General features: G+C 42.0%; 3 protein-coding genes across 4 annotated transcripts; 1 reads left to right on the top strand and 2 right to left on the bottom strand.

Annotated features, from left to right (window-relative positions):
• Positions 1-2,494: 2,494 nt before the first annotated feature.
• Positions 2,495-6,312, bottom strand: wee2 (WEE2 oocyte meiosis inhibiting kinase). 2 transcript variants are annotated; one of them, XM_019276165.2, is made up of 12 exons: positions 6,180-6,312; positions 5,618-5,926; positions 5,285-5,493; positions 5,060-5,117; positions 4,525-4,694; positions 4,286-4,407; positions 4,031-4,177; positions 3,841-3,945; positions 3,679-3,764; positions 3,366-3,536; positions 3,066-3,214; positions 2,495-2,962 (listed from the first exon to the last, which is right to left on the bottom strand). In XM_019276165.2, the coding sequence occupies exons 2-12, from the start codon at positions 5,915-5,917 to the stop codon at positions 2,797-2,799; spliced, it is 1,683 nt and encodes a 560-aa protein (XP_019131710.1). In that variant the 5' UTR covers positions 5,918-5,926; positions 6,180-6,312; the 3' UTR covers positions 2,495-2,796. The 2 variants fall into 2 exon arrangements, with proteins under 2 accessions (XP_019131710.1, XP_019131711.1); XM_019276166.2 differs by having other exon boundaries at positions 2,791-2,988.
• A 562-nt stretch (positions 6,313-6,874) lies between these two features.
• dennd11 (DENN domain containing 11) lies at positions 6,875-13,312 on the top strand. The gene is made up of 9 exons (XM_010756834.3): positions 6,875-7,663; positions 8,255-8,354; positions 8,455-8,613; positions 9,355-9,508; positions 9,612-9,750; positions 9,905-10,036; positions 10,142-10,292; positions 10,369-10,437; positions 10,576-13,312. Exons 1-9 carry the CDS (start codon positions 7,213-7,215, stop codon positions 10,769-10,771), a joined length of 1,551 nt encoding a protein of 516 aa, XP_010755136.2. The 5' UTR covers positions 6,875-7,212; the 3' UTR covers positions 10,772-13,312.
• A 909-nt stretch (positions 13,313-14,221) lies between these two features.
• agk (acylglycerol kinase) lies at positions 14,222-19,599 on the bottom strand. The gene is made up of 14 exons (XM_010756832.3): positions 19,245-19,599; positions 19,107-19,146; positions 17,535-17,614; positions 17,366-17,441; positions 17,163-17,288; positions 16,938-17,032; positions 16,747-16,816; positions 16,544-16,623; positions 16,399-16,456; positions 15,434-15,581; positions 15,237-15,334; positions 15,062-15,132; positions 14,888-14,972; positions 14,222-14,733 (listed from the first exon to the last, which is right to left on the bottom strand). Exons 1-14 carry the CDS (start codon positions 19,352-19,354, stop codon positions 14,599-14,601), a joined length of 1,272 nt encoding a protein of 423 aa, XP_010755134.2. The 5' UTR covers positions 19,355-19,599; the 3' UTR covers positions 14,222-14,598.
• Positions 19,600-19,812: the final 213 nt, after the last annotated feature.

Here is a 19,812-nt window from a genome sequence, read left to right on the forward strand (position 1 = left end):
TTTCCCTGTAATTTTCGTCAGAGTTTGCAGCTTCAAAAACACAAACTCATCTGCCCCAGCTGATGCACTGCAGCGCGACGTTGAAGAGTATTCTCAGCAGTCGTGGGGCCTGCTCACACACTCCCTTCACCAAGGTCAGAGTAAGGGCCACAATGACTTGCTCCTGGGGTACATGTTGCAGACCCACAACACCCTGCCTCATCACCCTATTCACCTCCTGGATAATATGCTCTCCCCACTGCTGGAAAACACAAAACAACAAAAAGGGATTATTCAGGACATGAAGACAATACTCTGCATCCAGTTTACATCACGATGTTTGTGACAAAAGGGCATTTCTAGCTAAGAGTTGGAAAATATAATTCTGCAGTGCCAATAAAATACATTGCTACGACCCATTTAAACAGTTCTACTTTATTACCTTAATCTAATTAATACCAGTATAAATGTATAGTTCCTCTTAAAATGACATGTCTATGTTACACTGGGCACGTTTTTCACCCAGTATCTTCCCCACCGAGTAGCAAGTACACAATCCATCATGGAATATTATAAACCTACCAAAAGATACAATTAAATAAGAGTGTAGACCAGAAAATTTATGACTTGGGGTTTCCCATTGTGTTTTATAGAGTATAACTGTCTCGTGTGTCACCGCATCTAGAAGAAAAAAAAAAGATCACCAAAATCAAAAAGTATCAAAGTACCTTTTAAATATTAACTTTCAAAGACAAAGTCCTTGAACACTAAACTAGTTTCAGCTCTATTTACATGTATGGAAAGATTTGCATATCGGCTAAATGTAGAAAAAACTCATTCGTTTGAGTTCAGTCAGATTTTCCTGTGCTCAGTTTAGACTCACTGCACTGGGGGAGTTCGATAAGTTCCTGCTCAGGTTCTGGGTAGCCCGGGCCACAACATCGTGTTCAAGCTGGGCTGCGATATCTCTCAGACCTTCTGCCACCTGCTGTATGGCTGCTGCTCCTGCGTGGTTCCCTACAGAGAACACCAAAAAAACAAAAACACTTTAGTCCACATGTGGTTGTGGATTCAACAGGAGGACTGTTTTTTATAAATGAACATCCATCAGTGAGCCTTCATGAAGTCCATTTTTTGAGAGACATGAATATTTTTGAGAGATGCATGAAATGAAATCAAACAGTTCCTGTTTCACTTTAGGTTTCAGCTTGTTGTGTTACTATAAATAGAAACAACTTCCATCATCAGATGTGAATGCTCTGACTTTTGGACTGCGATAACCTCAACACAAACCCTGTGGTCTCAGCTCCACCGACGGCTGAATATCATGCAGAGCAGCGGTGATGGAGCTGGACAGGTGACCATCAGTTTCAAGACATCCGTCATCCACAGGTTCTTTCCTGGGGCCATTGTAGTTGATGTCCCGGGTGACACCTAAGTCCTGGCTCAGGTGCAACAGCTCGTGGCTGTACTCTGAATTAGTAGTGTAACAATCCGCCTGGAGGAAGGCCAGCATGACGGCGGCGGCGTCTTGTCCATTGGTCAGATTTCCGTAAGCATCCATCTCGGCCTGTTTAGAGAAGAATGAAGCGGATGGCGTTGGCGATGCTGGCTCTAATGAAGCGACAGAAGAAACTTTACGAACCCAGCCGGCGTTACGCTAATTTACATTTAAGGAAGTAACGTTAGTTAGAAAGTTGGATGTGAGACCGCTACGCTAAGCTAATGCTAACTTTAAACGTAACTTTCGAGCATTAAAGTTGAGCCAAAGCAAAAAAAAAGGAGGAGGTCACAGCTCCACGAGTTTCAAAAGAATGGCGTAGCTTCTTACTCACATTCGTCTCTTGTGCCGGGTACGTCTTTTAAACTTCATACAGTTGTTTGAGGGTTTAGTGATGCGCCGTACGGCGCCGTCCGCGGTGCTGCTGTGGCTAATGTGAGAGAGCGCACGCACAAAAACAAACAGCTCCTCCTGCGCCGCGCGCAAAACTGAAGTTTCCCGTAGGTGGGGGGGTGTGTTTAAATGCCTCGTGATGCCTTCACTGACAGTCAGACAGCAGTGGACTCAAATCAAAAACAAAAAAACGTCCACAGACATGATGGGTTAGTTGGGTCACTGAGATGTAAACAGTCCTCTTTTTGCTACAGTGTATCTCAGTTTTATTTTTAAACTTTATGAACCATGATTAATAATGATATCACATTGGGTAGATTCGAGTTATAAAGAAAACACAAATGTTTAGCAAAGTATTGTCATAAAGCAGTTTAATTATGTGACCTGCAGAAGAAAAAAAAAAAAAAGAAAAAAAAAAAAGGTCAATTCACAGTATACTTCCTAAGTCCACGTCTAGTGCCATCATCATCACAGTTGTATGCAGTTAAAGATAAGAGCCTCATGACACTGGAAAGTCCCTGTTGTGGCTTTGTCTAACAGCATTAGTCAGTGTGCCTTTAGGATGACATAGTACACAGCTGAGACAAGTGCAACAGCGATTAAAAAACAAAACAAATCTGATGAAATGCTTAAAACGTTTATTTACAAGTTAAAAAAAAATTAAAAACACATGACCGGGTTAAGTACAATGGTCTGCAGCAACCTGGTGAAAATGAATCAGATTAGTCCTTTAAAACCAGTTTTTGTCCGAGCCTCTACAGTCCTTCACTTACAATGTGTCCACTCAGAAGACTCATACGATTGTCCATCCAGCTTTTCCCAAATCCAACTACCATCGCTACGTATAGGGAATCTTGTCATATGGTCCTCTCATATAGAAACGCTACATTTTTAGCCACAACCTTGTTGCAGAAGGAGTCCCATTAGACTCCCAAACCTGGGCAACCAAAGCTTATGGATCGTGCAGTCTTCCTACCGACAAGCCTCCTTCCTGTTTTGGGTAAAGACCCCATCTTATCTGAGGGGTTCAGCCCAGGGGGGTGCTTCTGCTTCAGTGAAAAAGCTGCCAGACGAGCCTCCTGCAGTTCTCTGAAGAATATGAAAATAAGGGAAGGCTTTATTATACATTAAAAACAGCACCAAATAATAACTTAAGACAAGGTTGAATTTGACGAAGACAGGGACTTCTTACTTTTCAAGCATGGCTGTCCTGAACTTCTCAACGTTGAGCTCTCTGCGTAGCTGAGCAGCCAGCCGCCCAGTCCTCTCCTCCCTTAAGACTGTGTGTTTGCAAAGATCCCTGGCAGACGGACGCTTTGTCAGGTCTGGATCCAGCAACAACTGACAGAAAAAAAGGGCAGTTTCAACAAGTTATGCTAGTAACAAGAATGAAATTAAGTGCTTTTGCTCATACAGGTGGCCATAATTCAAATCTTTGAATTATGTTTAAATTAAAAAAAAAAAAAAAAAAAAAGCCCAGAAATAAGGATACCTGCAGTAGGCCCTTGAAGGGAGGTGACAGCTCCTTTGGCAGTTTGGGGAGCTGGCCCTTTCTGAGCCTGTGCCATTCATCTCCATTTTGAGGAAGAGGAGGAGCACCAGCTGCCAGCAGCACCGTGAGGCCCAGAGCAAAGATGTCTGCTTTGGGGAGGTTGCTGTAATCCTGGGGAGCAGAGAGATGCCTGAAATTAACACTAGAAAACGACACATTTACAACTAGACCTTTGAATTTTACATGTCGGCCTTTAAAAACTACTGTGAGTAAGCAAATCCTTTTTCTTTAATGGTTAGGCAGCATTTTTTACCTCATGCAGGACCTCACTGGCTAGGAAGCGGCTGTCCCCTTCCTCTACCTGAGGACTGCTGGTTGATGTCACATGACCCAGATCCCCTGCAGAAAGCATGAATCAGATTTGACAGCAAACAAACTTCTCAGGTAGAAATGCATCCACCATTTCATAGAGTACCAATTTTGTAGATGACCCCCGCTGAAGTCCTTGCACCATCTTCCTCCTCACTCTCCCCTTCACCTGCAGCACTCGTGCTGGAACGCTGGCAAATGAATATATTACCTACAAACAAAGTAGTTTGTTGAGTCTGATACTTAAATCTAAAAACAATCTAAGAAATGTTGAAAACCTGCTAAATGAGACATACTTGGTTTGATGTCCAGGTGTACGAGGCCTGAGCTGTGGATGTATTTCAGCCCCATAGACACTTGTAAAAGCAGATCTTTCAACTCGGCCTCTGAAAACAGCTCGCCCTCCACCTCCTTTTTCATGATGGCATCATTGAGACTTCCACCTGAACCACAGACACACACGCACACACACAATACATAATTCATGTTCACCTAAAAGATATTTTGAATCTCATTTAAGTTCAAGTCTTTCTTAAATGTGCGCTTGATACCGTCACAGTATTCATTCTGAATAATCATGTGATTGTCTTCTGCCCATGCTGAATAATAGCGTACGACATGTGGGTGGTGTCCAAGAACAGCATGAGCGTATACTTCCTTAAGGGCCAGCTGTCTGAGGGAACATAAAAAAATAGTCATGGATAAATATGATCACCTTAGGAACAGAAATTTTTAAAAAAAGAGGATTGGGTCGGAAAAGGATTGGTGAGACGACATGCTGCTGACTCACTCATTGGCAGAGCCTGCCAGGGGTCGCCGGGAGCGTTTTATGGCGTACAAGCAGCCATCCAGCCTCTTCACACACTTGTAAACTGCCCCGAACTCACCCACGCCAATGCACTCCAGCTCCAGGAACTCACTCTCATATCGTGACAGCATGAAGGCTTGGACAGCTCGTCTCTGCCAGATAAACAGACGGAGAGCAAAAACCAAAAGAAAATTCTAAAAAAGGAGGGACACACGTCACAGAGCTCAGCCTTGTATTTGATCACAGCCAGGAGAACCGAAGCGTCTCTTCTGATGCGTCACGATAAATCAAATATGGTTACTTCCTTGAAAAAGAGGGTGGAAGATTCTGACAGAACACTTTTTTTTTTTCCTCCTTTCACAGGAGATTCCTTAGAGAAATCCCGGAAGTAGGGTTGGCAGCATGTAATTTTGGACAAAACAAGAACTGTGGAGGCAGCAGAAGATGACAAAGCCTGATGATGAAATCATATCAGAGGCATCTGAGAGGGAGAAAGCACTGATAAAAATAGTTGTACCTTTGGTGGGAGAAAGGCTTCCTCATCCTCCTCAGATGACGTTAAGCTATGTTTCAACCTGAAAGATTAAAAAAAAGAGGGCCTTCAGACCTTTATATACTTTATAAAAAAAAGTCAGGACAATGTGTAAGGGCACAAAAAGGCAAAAACAGATTTTAAAATAGCCCTCATGTGTTTATACCCAATACCCTTACAGATCATGACACAGCATAAAGCAGCACTTACCTGCGTCCATAATCTTCATCATCATCACTCCTACTACTGTTTGTACACTGCTGCTCGCTGCTCCTGCGGACTGTGTCAGGGGTAAAAGGATTCACGTTGACAGAGGGTGCGTGGACGTGGTTAGCAGCAACTGAGCTAAAACGCAGGGCCCTCTGATGGCGACTTATCTTAGTGCTTGAGCAAGGCTGGGACGACTTCGATAGCAAGCTCTGCAAATAAATAATAGAGAGAGAAATGCAACTCATCCCTCTTTGATATTTGAGACACACTTTGACAAACTATCCAAGACCTCAGGGGACACACTAAGGACAATCATTCTAAATTATCCTCCACCTTGGGTGTGCTGGGGGAGTCACAGAGCCTCAGTTTCTTCCAGAAAGTGTAAGGTATGGGGCTTGTGCACTGTACAGGGGAAGATAAGGTGTTACTTCTACTGCGGTGGCGTTGCGCCCTGGGAGTCCTGCATGCAGAGCTGGGACTCTGGATCCTGGGACTGCAGATCCTGGGACTCCGGATCCGGGGGCTACGAATCCTGGAGACGTAATCATCGGAGCTGTTGTCACTGCTGCTCCCCTCCTCTCCACAGCTAGTGAAGTCCAGCTGCTGGCTGATCCCATCAAACAATGTCGCCATGCTTGGGGCCTGAGTTTCGGCAAAAGTTTGCTTGAAAATACTTTTCAGATTTGGGATTGATGTTATGCAATTAAGTCTCTTAATGTCTGTTGCTCTCAGTCTCTAACTAACCCAGTAGGCCTACATATCCAGTATGTCACAAGGTCACTACTATAAACTCCCTGTTGAGCTGTGATGTTATTTCCAGACTTTTATGTAAGCTCCTAAACACACACACATCAGTATTTATGTGAACTTTGAGCGGTTTATCACGCATACTCACGAACGAGTCGCCTTTTCCTCCGTCACCAACACGCTTGAATTTCGCGCCTTGTATGTAAATGACTTCCTGTTTAAATTAACTTTGTCACCAGGTTAACGCAGGCAGCTCTCTGATTGGCTGGATGGTTTGTGAACCCGCGCACCTGACACCTGACACAGCTGATTACATAAACAACAAAGCTAAGGTGAAAACGCTAAAAAGAATTTTAAAAAATCTAAAGTTAAAACTTTATTTACAACTTTATTTACCGAGCACATATTGACATAGAAAGATAGAAACAGAAACATGAATGATAACAAAATAAAAGGCTAAACAAAGAAAAAACTTTAAATAAATAATGATAATAATAATAATAAAAATGTAAAAATTATTTACATTTAACAGTGGCAGAGGTTGTGTTACATGCACCCTATTCTAATAACTTATAGGTCTTGGTCGCATTTTTGTTTTTAACACTTGATACTATAATGCTATATTGTTTATTATATAATGTGAATTCATTATTAAAGTACATGAACGTGTTTCCTGTCCATTTTCCCTCATGAATATTGAATATACATGATACATAGCGTCTTATTTTTAAGCTTGTCTTGACTAAAACATAAAAAATTGACACAATCACAAGAAAAGTACAAATTCAAATAAAACTAAATCTCATGAAAATACCGTAAAGACCAATGTGTAATGCGCTCTAATGCTCGAATCTCTGCGTGAATGTTATAATAATATTAATTATCAGGGGCAAAATAAATAGTCCTTGGTCATAATTAGGTCATTATATTAAATAGTAATCTAGACACGTGGGCGGAAGTCAGCGACGTCATCAAAACAGTGAGACAGGAGGAGGGAAAACAGCTCGTCAGTGGATGTGACACGCTTACAAATACACAGATAACAACCCAGCAGGCAGCAGGACATCATGATCCGGCTCCAACAACGTGTTTAGTCTACTCGATTCAACCGGACAGCGGAGTTTTGTCATATTTTTCTCCCTTCCTGAGTCCTCGCAGGCAGCAGCAGCACCACCACCACCATGGTGAAGCAGTCGGACCGAGCCCCGCTGCTGGACTGGGAGGAGATCCCACCACCCGATCCGAACCAACCGGCTCCGCCGCCGCTGCCTTCTCAGCCCCGGGAGGAAGGCGCACCGCCGGAGAAAAGTTCGCAGCCAGCCGTGCGGCGCGCACCAGCGGGCATCGCGGCTGGTACTGGGTGGAGCAGTGGCTGCGGCACCAACACCAACACCAACACCGCCACCGCCGCCATCACCTACAGCCCGACGAGGAGTGTAACAGCTGTTGTTGCCAGCGGGGACGGAAGCCCGGGCCGTCCGCGGATAGGGCTCTCTGGGCACGGGTGGGATCGCCCGCAGCCTCTTGGTACGGATCACAATGTTCACTTCCCCGGCCTCTCGGTGAGGGATCAGTGGGAGGAAAAAGACCAGATCGTGGCTGTGTTTGTGGTGACCTTTGATACGAGATCAGGTGAGCAATCAGATCATAGCAAGAGCATCTGATCTGTTCTCTGTCATGCTTAAAATTGTTGTGGACTAGACGAGCTTAAGGATTTCTTAAAACAATGCAGGGTGTCAGTCCCAGTTAATAATTTATACTGAGTCATGGGGGTGAAGGGTGTATGCTGCTATCAGCACAGGTGAGAGGGGGAAACATTTAAGATGTCAAGATCCTAATAAATAGATTCACAGTGGTGCAACCCTGTGAAAACAAATAACATTAACATCCTTGCTTAATTGAAAATAAAAGCTTTAAAACAGACTACGTACAAGAGTTAAAGCTGTCTGGAATAAAAAGATCCACTCAGTTTTAGAGTAGAATTTGATCATTTTAACATACAGTTAAAAACAAGCAAAATATTCAATCACCAGTTCATCAAAGACGACGGAAAACAAAGTCAGGGGAAGAGGTCAGTGCATAGAGAGTTACAGTTGCTGAGTCAGTGCTTTACTACTGTCTCTGACCTCTGGTTTCTCCATGCAGATTTAAGGGGAAGCAGTCAAAAGGAAAGTGAATAGTGTGTGAAGTAACTGTGTGGTTTATTTTCTGTGTGAATGGCAGGGAATATGATCGAGTGGTGCCTGCCTCACGACATCAACCTAGACGGAGTTGAATTCAAGTCGATGGCCAGTGGTTCCCATCGGATCACCAACGACTTCATGTAACGTAGAAGCATGAAATCTCACGTCTGTTTAATTCCCATCAGACAATCTGTCACTCTGTGTTTACTCGTCCGCTTCTCTGTTTTGGCCTTTGGTTAGATATTTCCGTAAAGGCGGCTACTTTGGGCTGGCCTGTTTTGCCAACATGCCCGTGGAGAGTGAGCTGGAGCGAGGAGCGAGGATGAAGTCTGTGGGAATTCTGTCTCCCTCCTACACTCTGCTTTACCGCTATATGCACTTCCTGGAGAACCAAGTCAGGTGAGACATGCTGTGTGTGTGTGTGTGTGTGTTTTTCTTATTTTGTCACCTACGCACCACCTTATTTATGTTCTGTTTACCTTATTCATTTCTCACAAAACCGTGTTCACAGCTTTCATTTCATGTGCCTACCTCCAGTCCTTGCTTCCTTTTTGTTATAAAAAACCCCTTTCTCATCTATTAAATATGAACTCAGTGTTAGTCCCAGTCACAGCTATCGTCACAGGAGCCCATTTACATGCGGTTTTTGTATGAAATCGAAGCATAGAAGTGGAAGTGGCCTTGACAGCCTCTCTTTTCTCTTCAGTAGCTCTTCTGCTTCAGTCCTCTCACAAAAAAAGCTTATCTACTCATTGACTATGCATAAATATACGACACAGCCACAGCTGTCTCAGGTTGCTGCCAAATACAAGTGGAAATGAATTCATCCGAAGGGAGTGTGGTTACTGTGGCTTCTTTGCAGTCACCGTACAGTAGCGAGCAGATGCGAAAATATGTCTTGTCGTGGTTAAAACAAATAGAAATGTGCCGTTTGTGTAATTCGAGTGGCCTCAAATGATCCCACAATGCAGTTTATGGTTACTAACTAAGCACAGTCTGTAATCTTGCATTATAGATGACGGATATATCCCTTAACAGTGCATAACAAATGCACGAGCTCTGAACATGGCATACAGATCATGAATACAGACATTATTCATCTTTCTCTCTTTTCCTATTCCTCCTGTCATCGCCTTGTAGACACCAGTTGCAGTGTCCAGGACAGTATTCTCCACTGGAGGCCTTTTATGAGGATAAGAAGGCCGTCCTTCCCCCTACAGGAAATGGTCTCGTCACCTCTTGCCCAACCTGGAGTGTCACCAGCATCAACCGCTGCATGCATCCAGAAATGAAGGTCTGAAAGCAGAAAGACGAGTTTATATTGTCGGTGCTGGCGTGTTTGCACAGTCAGAAAATGACAACATGCGTGTCACTTTTTTTCTTGCCCCCCCCTGCAGATCACCCATCCGGCTGGCTGCATGTCTCAGTTCATTCAGTTTTTCGGGGAGCAGATAATGGTGCTGTGGAAGTTAGCGCTGCTTAGGAAACGTCTCCTCATCTTCTCCCCTCCACCTGTAGGTGTGGTCTGCTACAGAGGTGAGAAGTGCGGTTGCAATCTGTTATTGTAGCATAGAGTCTGTTTTTTTTTCACAATAAAAGCCCAGGATGTGATAAATATACTAATGTTGCATCCTAACTGTGGTTATTTACATGCAGATATTTCATCCACTGTATTCTTGTGCTTCCTCAGTGTATTGCTGTTGCTGCCTGGCCAATGTCTCCTTACCTGGAATCGGTGTCTCTGTGCCTGAATTACGGCCTTTCTTCTACATCAACATAGCTGACATCACCACCCTGGAAACAGAGATGTCATATGTGGCCTGTGAGTGGAGCTTTGCTGCATGTAAATGCTCAGTTGACCACAATTTGTAATCTATGGAAATGATCCTTTTTATATGTGAGCATGCTTTCGTCTTTCACTTCGAAGGCACCACAGAGAAGATCTTCGAGGAGAAGAAGGAGCTGTACGACGTCTACATTGATAACCAGAATGTGAAAACGCACAGAAGCCATTTGCAGCCGCTACTTCGACTGAATGCAGCAGATAAGGAGAAGTACAGGAAGCTGAGCGAACAGAGGTACACACCGTAAAATAGCATCACGGTTATTGTATGTTATCGTCTGATTTAATCACCATTAATGCATTTTCCCCAGGCAAATGTTGCTGTACTCTCAGGAGGTGGATGGAGATTGCACGTCAAACGAAGAGGATCTTTTCATCCTGTGAGTCCTTGACAGGCGTATTCATAGCTGCTCCTTGAGTCATAATCGCAGGCATTTATTAGTGTTATTTAAGTGTCATTGTTAAAATATGATGCAGTGGACCATAGGGTGATGCAGCTCTCTTTAATCCCATCCTAGGTTCTTCATGGAGATGAATAACCGCATCTTCCAGACCCTGTCCGAGGTAGCAGGGAGCGTTGATCCAACCCTCACTGCTGAGCACGTGAGGGCCATGGGGCTGGATCCCCAGGGCGATCGCTCCTTCCTGGTCGACCTGCTGGAGGTGTACGGTATTGACGTCACACTGGTCATAGACAACCTCTGCTGTCCCTGAGCCTCCTCCACCTGGGGAAACTCAAAAACACCACTGGATATTTGTGCCTTCAAGGCCCGCACACACACACACACACCAAGATACTAAAGACACTGCCTCCACCCTGGAACTTCCATCTGTTTGCCTCCTGTCCCCTCTTGGGTGTCTGTTTTCCCTCTGTGTGCTTCTCATCTGACCTGTGGAGACTGTTTTCAACCAGTGTGGATGATGAGGACACTTGGCGTGCTGGTTCACAGTGGCTGATGAAACACCCGCCTGGCGGACAGTGACACAGGGCAGCAGTGAGCTCACACCGTATGTCATGTTATGTTTTTTTTCGTCAGAAATTTTTGTTTGTGTGTTCTTGTTTGACTTTGATTCCGGCTAACGTGGCCATGACTGAAGCACTGGATAAAAGTATAGACGTCTTGATGAAGTGTGGTCATCAAAGCAGGATGATTTGTCGTTTCCCCCGCTGCACCAGTCACAATGAAGAAGTCACTGAAACTTTGGGGGCCACTTAACGTTTCGTCTGAAGATTCAGATTATGTGGGCAAGTTTTAATGCTGGAGTAAATCTGTGTGCTTCAAATACATTTTCTAGGAGACTAGCTGTCTTAGTGTGCTTTCTTGTTCTGACGAAGCTGCTTTGGGAATTAGTACATCGAATGCTTTTTACCACTTTATTTGCCTTTCAAAAAGGAAGCAATAGGAGTCTGTGTGTTAAATGATCAGCCTTATTCACATATCTCTGTTGTTGTTGTTGTTGTTTTTGCTATTTCTTTCACAACTGAAAGTGAGCAATGAGGTGATAAACGTTTGTTAATGAGTGTGATATCCTCTTTTTATAACCGGGATTTTATTATAAAACTGACTCAGAATGAGACGGGAGATGCTGGTAATTACTGAACGTTCACCTTTATGCACCTTCAACACGATAATGTGTGTGACAAAGTGTCCCTGTGTTTGATCACAAGTGACGGAGGCGATCTGGAGACTTTTTTTTGTCGTGTTACGTGTTTTACGTTCACGCATCGTGATCAGCTGAGGTTCTCAAATTGTCGATGAATGTGACTCTATAACACTAACTTATCATGAATGCTGCACCATGTCCACCACTGGACTATTTCCTGATCGTGCTTTACTTTTTTTGTTATTAATGCCTTGTTTATGACTTACAATCTGAGCCAGCAAAGTGGTTATGGAGTGGAGGGTGTGTGTTGTTCTGCATACAGGCTTTCATTGTTTGTTCTATTTACTCAAACCAGAGGCTGGTTCATCAGAGGAAGCTAGTATATCGTCTGTGATCCTGTTGAATGACGAGTCCTTGATGGAGGCGTTTGTAGTTTTACTTGTCGATCAGCTTCAAAGAGATCGTCCCCCTCCTGTCTGTGTCCTCGACAAAGATCTCTTTGTGGTTTTGGAGTTGTGTTGTTGTCCTGAGCAGAAGCTTTAACTCCTTCTCTACGGGCAGATTCGCAGAGTCTGTTCCTGCTGAGGGTTTTTCTAGGCCTTTTCATCACAGTACCATTGAGGGAATCCAGCTTTAGAGATGGGCCAACTGTGTCTTTTTGAATTTACCCTGGCAGACTGATATAGTTCATCCATCAAGTTGCTAATCAGAGTGATAATTTGTTCCACGTTGGAACACATGAGGCTGATGCTTGCCTCGTATATACATTTCAAGTAGAGGTTCACAACCATTTCATGGCCTTCCTGATTCAAGCTAAAACACCAAGTCGTTTTTTAAAAAGCATGTCTTATTAATTCTGTTTTTTCATCATCACATTTCAGAAATTATCTTTTGGGGCTGATCTCCAGGTTGAGAACTACTGATGGTCTTATAGCCTGTAATGTTTTGTCTTGACTGCCCCCAAAGATGTTTTCTGGGTTGGTTAAAACATTTTTAAAACGTGCCACAAGAATTGTATTTAAGAGAGAAGGGCACTTAAGCTTTGTTGTTTAAATGGGGCCTTAAAGAAATGTGATTTTTCTCAAACGTACTGCAGCAAAGTGACGGACTTGTTTCTGTAAGTGCGTCAACAGTATTTGCTGAAAGATTAATTTCATTGTCCTGAGCACTTCTGAATGACCTTACTGTCTCCAGTGAAACCTGTTGACTTTTACTGGTCTATTTACTCGTCGGGAGACGAATACTTCTTGCCTCTGACGGTGTTTGCTTTACAGGTGTATGTAAATGTCCACAACACACACTATTGTAAAAAAAAAAAAAAAAAAAATGCCTTCTTTGTGGAGCCTCTCACAGATGTGTACCAGCATTAGTTAAATCGTTTGTACAGTGTGTCACTCTTCTGAATGTCAAAGACGGCAAAAGTATTGCACACATGCAGCAACACATCCAAGTTTCCTTTTCTTGATTGTAATGTAAATCAAGAGTATTCACAGAATAACAAATAAGTCTTCACCTTTAACTAATGTGAAACACTGTAAGAGATGTCAGTAAATGTACACATGAACTCAATAGCATGAGCAACTTTTATTCTCACTGTACTGCCATTGTAAAACAATAAAACATTGATACAGTTTATGTGTTATCTAATCATCTGGTTCTAACTGTGCATGACTATTTTTCTACATTTCTTTCATAATCCTACTCAACCTACACTCTCACTTCCCTCTATGAACAGGACCACTGCTTTCATTCCTTTACGAGACACAAAAGTACTTTGAAGATGATCTGGAGAAGGCAGAGAGAAACTTTCTCCATCAGTGGTGGAAACAGTTTTTATATCCTATAAGTAAAATGTAAGATGTGAAGTGAAAATAGCTCTTAGAAATACAGAAGTGTTGGGACTAAAATGTGTTCACAGCTTTAAAAAAGTGATTCATGCAGTGTTTCATTATATGATTATATACTGCATTTTATTGTTTAAGCTTCAATACTGACTCTTTTACATATCAGCAGCAGTTTACTGGTGTATTTGGTTGAAGTGGAACCAATTTTATATATTTATTTTATATACTAGTTTAAAGGGGTATTCCCATGTTTTTACAAATATTCACTTCACATGAGGAGTATTACTATTCAGCCTAGTGGTATAATCTATAATCCTCTGTGGCTCAAGAGGGGAACTTTCCAGAGTTAAAAAAAAAAATATCCTGATGGCATCATCTGTTATTTTTTTAATAGAAAGCCTGCATTCTAGACCGCCACCCATTGTGTTTTCCTAACACGTAAGAGGCCTGCAATGCAGCCACTTGCTTAATCCTGCAGATTTGCTGTCTACACCATCTGTCAGATCAGACCCAGCCTCACCAGGGAGTCTGTGAAAACTCCTGGTCCAAAATCTTGGATCATTTGCAATACATTCAGAATGCAGCAGCATCCTTCTATTCTTCCATATTATTTCATAAATATATACCTTCAACCTATACATACTCTTCTGAGCCCCAGTAGCTACAGCCAGCTTTCCAACAAAGCCCAGAGAAACTGCTGTAAAAACACTTTGTGTTAGATTGTATGAATATTATTTTTATTGACCAAGTTCAAATGTGATGCCGATAGTAAACCTTTCAGTAAACATAAAAGGGAATTTTTAAGACAACCTGTACATGAGTTACTGGCTAAAGAAAACAAAAAGCTTGGTCCTTTGACACACAAAGACATGTAATACAACCCTCCTTCTGTTAAAAGTAATGTTTACATGTAGTAACACAAGCTGTTCAAACTGATAGTATTTCAGGATCATTTTAAACTGCGGGGAAAGCAGACATGTGTTTACAAAATGAGCTCAGAGTTTCATGGCAACTGCTTCTCTGTCTTTGTCTCTCTCTCCACTTCAGTTTCTGTCTTCTTTCTGGATTAATGTTTTTTTTTTTTCCCCACCCTCACTGCATCTGTGAGAGGAGCTGCTGTCTGCGTTCTGCACTGATGAAGAAGCGTAGTTTCCTTGGCAACAGCCTTATCTCCACAGGCATGGCCTCATACTCCTCGTTGTCGATGTTGTAGAAGCCACCGGCATCCTGCGGGGTCGGAACATAAAGTTCAATGTCAAGACAAGAACTAATATACTGAGCTTAAGGGAGTATGCTGACAAACATTAGCATGGTCCAAAAATAATTCTGATTGGATCGGACATGACACAATAAAATAAGGTCACTTAAAAGAGTTTCTGACCTCTGGCAGCTGCAGTCGGCAAGCACTGGCTTCCAGTTTTGTGGAGGCTTTAGTGAACACAGTGGGGTCCTCTTCTTTTTTAGTCCTATAATGAAGAACATTTCCATTCTTTGACTTCAGTTTACATAAACATGAGCTTTAATATTATGTGTACTGGCCAGTGAAACTACTAACCCGACAGTGATGAACTCGCCCACAGTGAAGTCGTCTGGTTCTGCACAGATCATCAGGGAGTCAGTTACACGCTGCAAGATATGGAAATCAAAATGTCAGATCATGTCAGCTTTCAGCTGGGTATTTTATAGGAGTGGCTACAGGGTTTTATAAATACAATTATTTTTGGACTGACCCTCTCCACAGGGTTTTTGTTGTGTGTTTGGACAAGCAGCTCTATCGTCGACAGCTGCTGCTCCTTCCACTCCTCTGGCTCTTCTACTTTTGGGGGCTCTGAATACATAAACCAAAGTACATGGTAAATTTCTCAATATTTAACTGTAACTGGGTGTTGTGTTGTCATCCTGTGATTCAAGTATCAATCCACACTACCTTCAACAGGAGGGTTCCAGTAGTTTTTTAGTCTGCGGGCGATGCGGTAGAGCAAGTTGGGCCTCGGAGCCTTCTGAGTGGGCAGGTCAGGGGGCCGGAGGCTGGGAGCCGAGTAAGAGACTGAGACCTCCCGGACCAGAGGCCACTCCTGAGAGATTTGACAACAGTGCAACATTAAAATACATTGGCAGCCACATAATTAAATCAGTCAGAAAACATACTTGTCATAGGTGACAGGGATGTCAGTATTCATAGGGACTTCGGAAAAGACCGTTTACACTACAGCAGACAGCAAACTGTATTTTGCAAGCTGCAAACTGACAGTGGCTAGATGAACGGTTCATCAGCGTTTATAAGAATGCAGTGCAATGAGGCTACAGACCAGGTTTCATAAAGTAGACAAGCGTATATAACGCATATCTGTTTGTCACTGTTAACAAACTCCAGTCTGCGCTGATCAAGCACAAAAGATCATGTTTTGTGAGCAAACAAAGCTTTTAAAACACACTTACATGCATCCTCAGTTAAAGGAGATAAGAAAGGAAGCACTGCAGCCTGAAGTACTTTTCTTTAGCATTTAGAGAATATGAAACATGGCTGCCGTGTAAATACTTGCAGTTATGAACCTTTCAAAGCAAAAAAGATGATTTGAATGGGGCCACAGTGTTATTAGCGGCCACCATAGTTTGCAGTGGAGTGGTATTTAGTTAATTGCAATCGGTGACCTCACTGCACTATATCCTACACACTGGAGCAGCAGAGTGATTTAGTATGACAATCAGTCAAGCAATCGTGTTGTAGAAAATCTGCAATGTGTCAGTGTCATGCCAATGTGCTTTGCAAAGTCTGAATTTAAAAGTTACACAAAAGAAAAAAATGAAATGAAAAAGATTTTGACACTCGTTCAATATATTGTTCTAACCAAAGCTTGTTAAGATTAAAAAAACAAACATATATTGCCTTACCCGTAGAGTTCTAAACCAATGTGCTGCATTTGTTTTCAATGGTCCAAGGTACCAATATCTATGGAAAAATATGATACATTTTTGTTTTGCATTAGGTTATTATGTCACAGTTTACCTGGAAATATGCATGTGAGCGTGAGCTTACTTGCTGATTGTTGCCGCCACATCTCTAAACGCACCCCAACGTAGTCCCATCAGAGCAAAGACTGGCTGCTCTTTCTCCCCCTGAAAAACAAAACACAAAGTTCCCGTCAAACTAACACGTTATATCACAAAATAAAACCTTAGATGACAGCTCAACTTAATTATCATATTTGATGAAGAATTATTTAAAATGAAGTTTCTCACCTTGATTTGTAGCACGTCCAGAGGTACGGTTTCTCCCTTCAGAATGGACAGTGTTGCTGATGTAATGTCTCTGAAAAATGTGTACGGTTGAAAAATGAGTTTAAGTTGTAAGGCAGAGCCAATGCAACAGTTTATGATGGGATTGTGTGACGTTAACATCTGGATCTTTAGGTATGACACTGATGACTTACTTGACTTTGTTGTCACTGAGAAGGTGAAGACTTGGACTCAGGGAATTGTGCGAGCCCAGTGGAATGAATCCAATTGGTATGTTACTGAGTTTGTCCTGTAACCAAAAACATCCACCAGTGGTGTTATTAAAAGATGAATTGGATGAAGCTGACCTCATCTTCTTTTCAGTTAACCATAAACCAAATGTTTTTGACAGATCAACACAATAACCATGTGACACCTACTTGATCTGGCCTTCGCAGTAAACCTGTGACGACTTCCTGCAAGGTGCCATCCCCTCCGGCCACAATCAGCATGTCTGTCTGCTCCATGAGCTCCATCAGTTTTTTTGCCTGGCCTTCATAATCTGTCTGTAGAGGAACATATTGTCAATCAATGGGATCCCTACTAGAGCCACATATAGCATGTAGGAAAAAGCAAAGTATACCTTTACTATTGTAACCTCTATACCAGCCAGGTGTAAAATAGGAGCAGCATTCTTTTCAAACAGGTTGTTGGCTTTCCTGGGGAAGATTGAGATATGAAATTGACCAATATTCTGAGAGAAAACTGGTGTCTGAAGTGAGGACAAAAGTGTTAATGAGAAGTCTTCTTACCCACTGCAGGCTGCAGGGTTCAAGATCACTGTTGCTTTCCTCAGGGCCTCCTGTGGTGCTATCTGTTGACGCCCAAATTCCTAAGAGAAATTATGATGATTAAAGACTATATTTATTTGAAGAAGGTTTATGTCACGCCCTAAGCTTCATTTTTATGTTATTCATAGCCTGTGTGGTATAAAATGTCATGCCTTTAATCAGAGGCCCCAGCAATGGGTGCTTCAAAGTTGGATTCTTTTCTTAAAGTATGTGGCTTGAAGTAATCATTCAAAGTTGGATTCTTTTCTTAAAGTATGTGGCTTGAAGTAATCAAATGTATGTGGAAATGAATACAATGTGAACACAAAATGCTGTTAATCAGGTAAAGAGCACTATGGTTTAAGTAAAGTTGATTTTATGTGAGCACACAATATTGTCAATGAAATAATGAGCACCATGGTTTTAGTGAAAAGTTAATTTATCATGTTAAAGAGTTTATAAAGTTGTTTTTTTTAAAGACATCTATGACAGAATGGTGTAAGTTAACAGTAACAAAGGGTTTTTAAAAAAATAAGTAACAAGCTTGGTTTTAATGGTGTCATCTTGTAAAAAGTAGAGTAAAAAAAAGAGAAATGTCTACTACAGTAGGCCAAGAGGCCTGTGAGTGTACTGCTAAGAAGACACAGGCCCAGCTGTGTAAGCTGTGGCTGTGAAAAAAAATGGCTACAGGACAGTGTCTAGGGAGACACCATCAAATTGGAAAGTCCCAAAGTTTTACCAGGTGTGTGTCCTGGAGTAACCCGAACACCTGGTATGTGTTTACACCAATATGTTGTGGGTGTATAAAAAGGTGGGCAGGACTTATGTCATTGACACTGAAAAGTATAAAAGAAGAAGTTTTGGGACTGGAAACAGTCTTTTCCATGGATGACTTGTGCTTTGTTTGTCTGTCAAGATAATAAAAGCTCTACCTGCTGCCGACTCTGATGAATCCTACGTTTTATTCTTTTCACCCGAAGAAGAATACTATTTGACCTAATTTGGATTGAATAATCTGACAAGTTGGAAACAATCTTCTAATCAACACAACTTTTTTTGAGACCCAACACCTGCTAGGATTGTCAGATACTGTATGGCTGGAAGATTTGACATAACAAAGCATTTGAACCTTTAAGGACATAACTGCTGCTGGTATATATCTGTAGATGTGACACAAAATATTACTTTCTGAATAATTTTGTTAAAGAGATGCGCAAGAGTGATACGTTTTAAATTAGACTTTGCATTACTCATAATGAATCATGTTTAAAATAAACATGAGGTTAAGATTTGTATCAACTTCATGCAAGTTTAATGTGCTCCATATAATTTATTCTGTGTTATTTGACTCCAGATGTTAAAGAAACTGGTTTTTAGATTTGTTCACGCCTGATTGTCTTAGATTTGGTTACATTGTCATTTAAAAACCTGATTTGTTTTTTTTTTTTGTTTTTTTCATTTTATTAATGTTATTGTATTGGCCCCCGTGCATTTTCATGTCAAAAGTTTGGACACCCTGCTTCATGTGATGTCTTTTAGTAAGAGGTGTCTTACCCTGGCCACTAGGCAAGCCTCTCTCCGCAGAACATTATCACTGTGAAGATACAACACATCAAATGTAAGACACAAAAACAGGCCTGTTGTACTCCCAGTGACCCGTGAATATCTATCATACCCTGCAGAGACACTCACCAGTGTTTACCATACAGCCAGTGGCTCCCGTAAGACAGCACGCACACAGCAAAGGTTGTCTTCTTCCAGTGATTCCGCAGAGTCCGAAACACTTTCACAACCCGAGCCATGGCTTTGTTTACAGTGTCCCCAAACCCCTTATTGGCAATGTGGAGAGGAGTGTTAAAATCATGAATGACACATTTTCATCGCAGCGGTCACAGACTAAACTATCATTCTAGCATGGACATCGTGGCGTAACGTCAAAACTGCTCGGACAAAAACACAGGGCGGAACCAATGTTGCTGCCGCATGTGCTTCGTTAACACGTTTGAGTGCTACACACGTATTGCTTTATGAACGTTTCATAGAAAATAATATTTGCAAGAGAGTAAAATTTGTGAAATAATAGAAAATAATATTTGCAAGAGAGTAAAATTTGTGAAATAAAACTCAAATGCAGAGAAAATCCAGTTAAATCACTTCTTCTAATAAATCTGCACTGTTAAACTACAATTCCCATGCAGTAAGAGGGCTCCAACGGGCCGAGGACCCCGCCTGACGAAATAAAAAAAAACTCCGGCAGTGT

This window comes from Larimichthys crocea, chromosome XXI, assembly GCF_000972845.2.
Source record: "Larimichthys crocea isolate SSNF chromosome XXI, L_crocea_2.0, whole genome shotgun sequence".
Classification (NCBI taxonomy): domain Eukaryota; kingdom Metazoa; phylum Chordata; class Actinopteri; family Sciaenidae; genus Larimichthys; species Larimichthys crocea.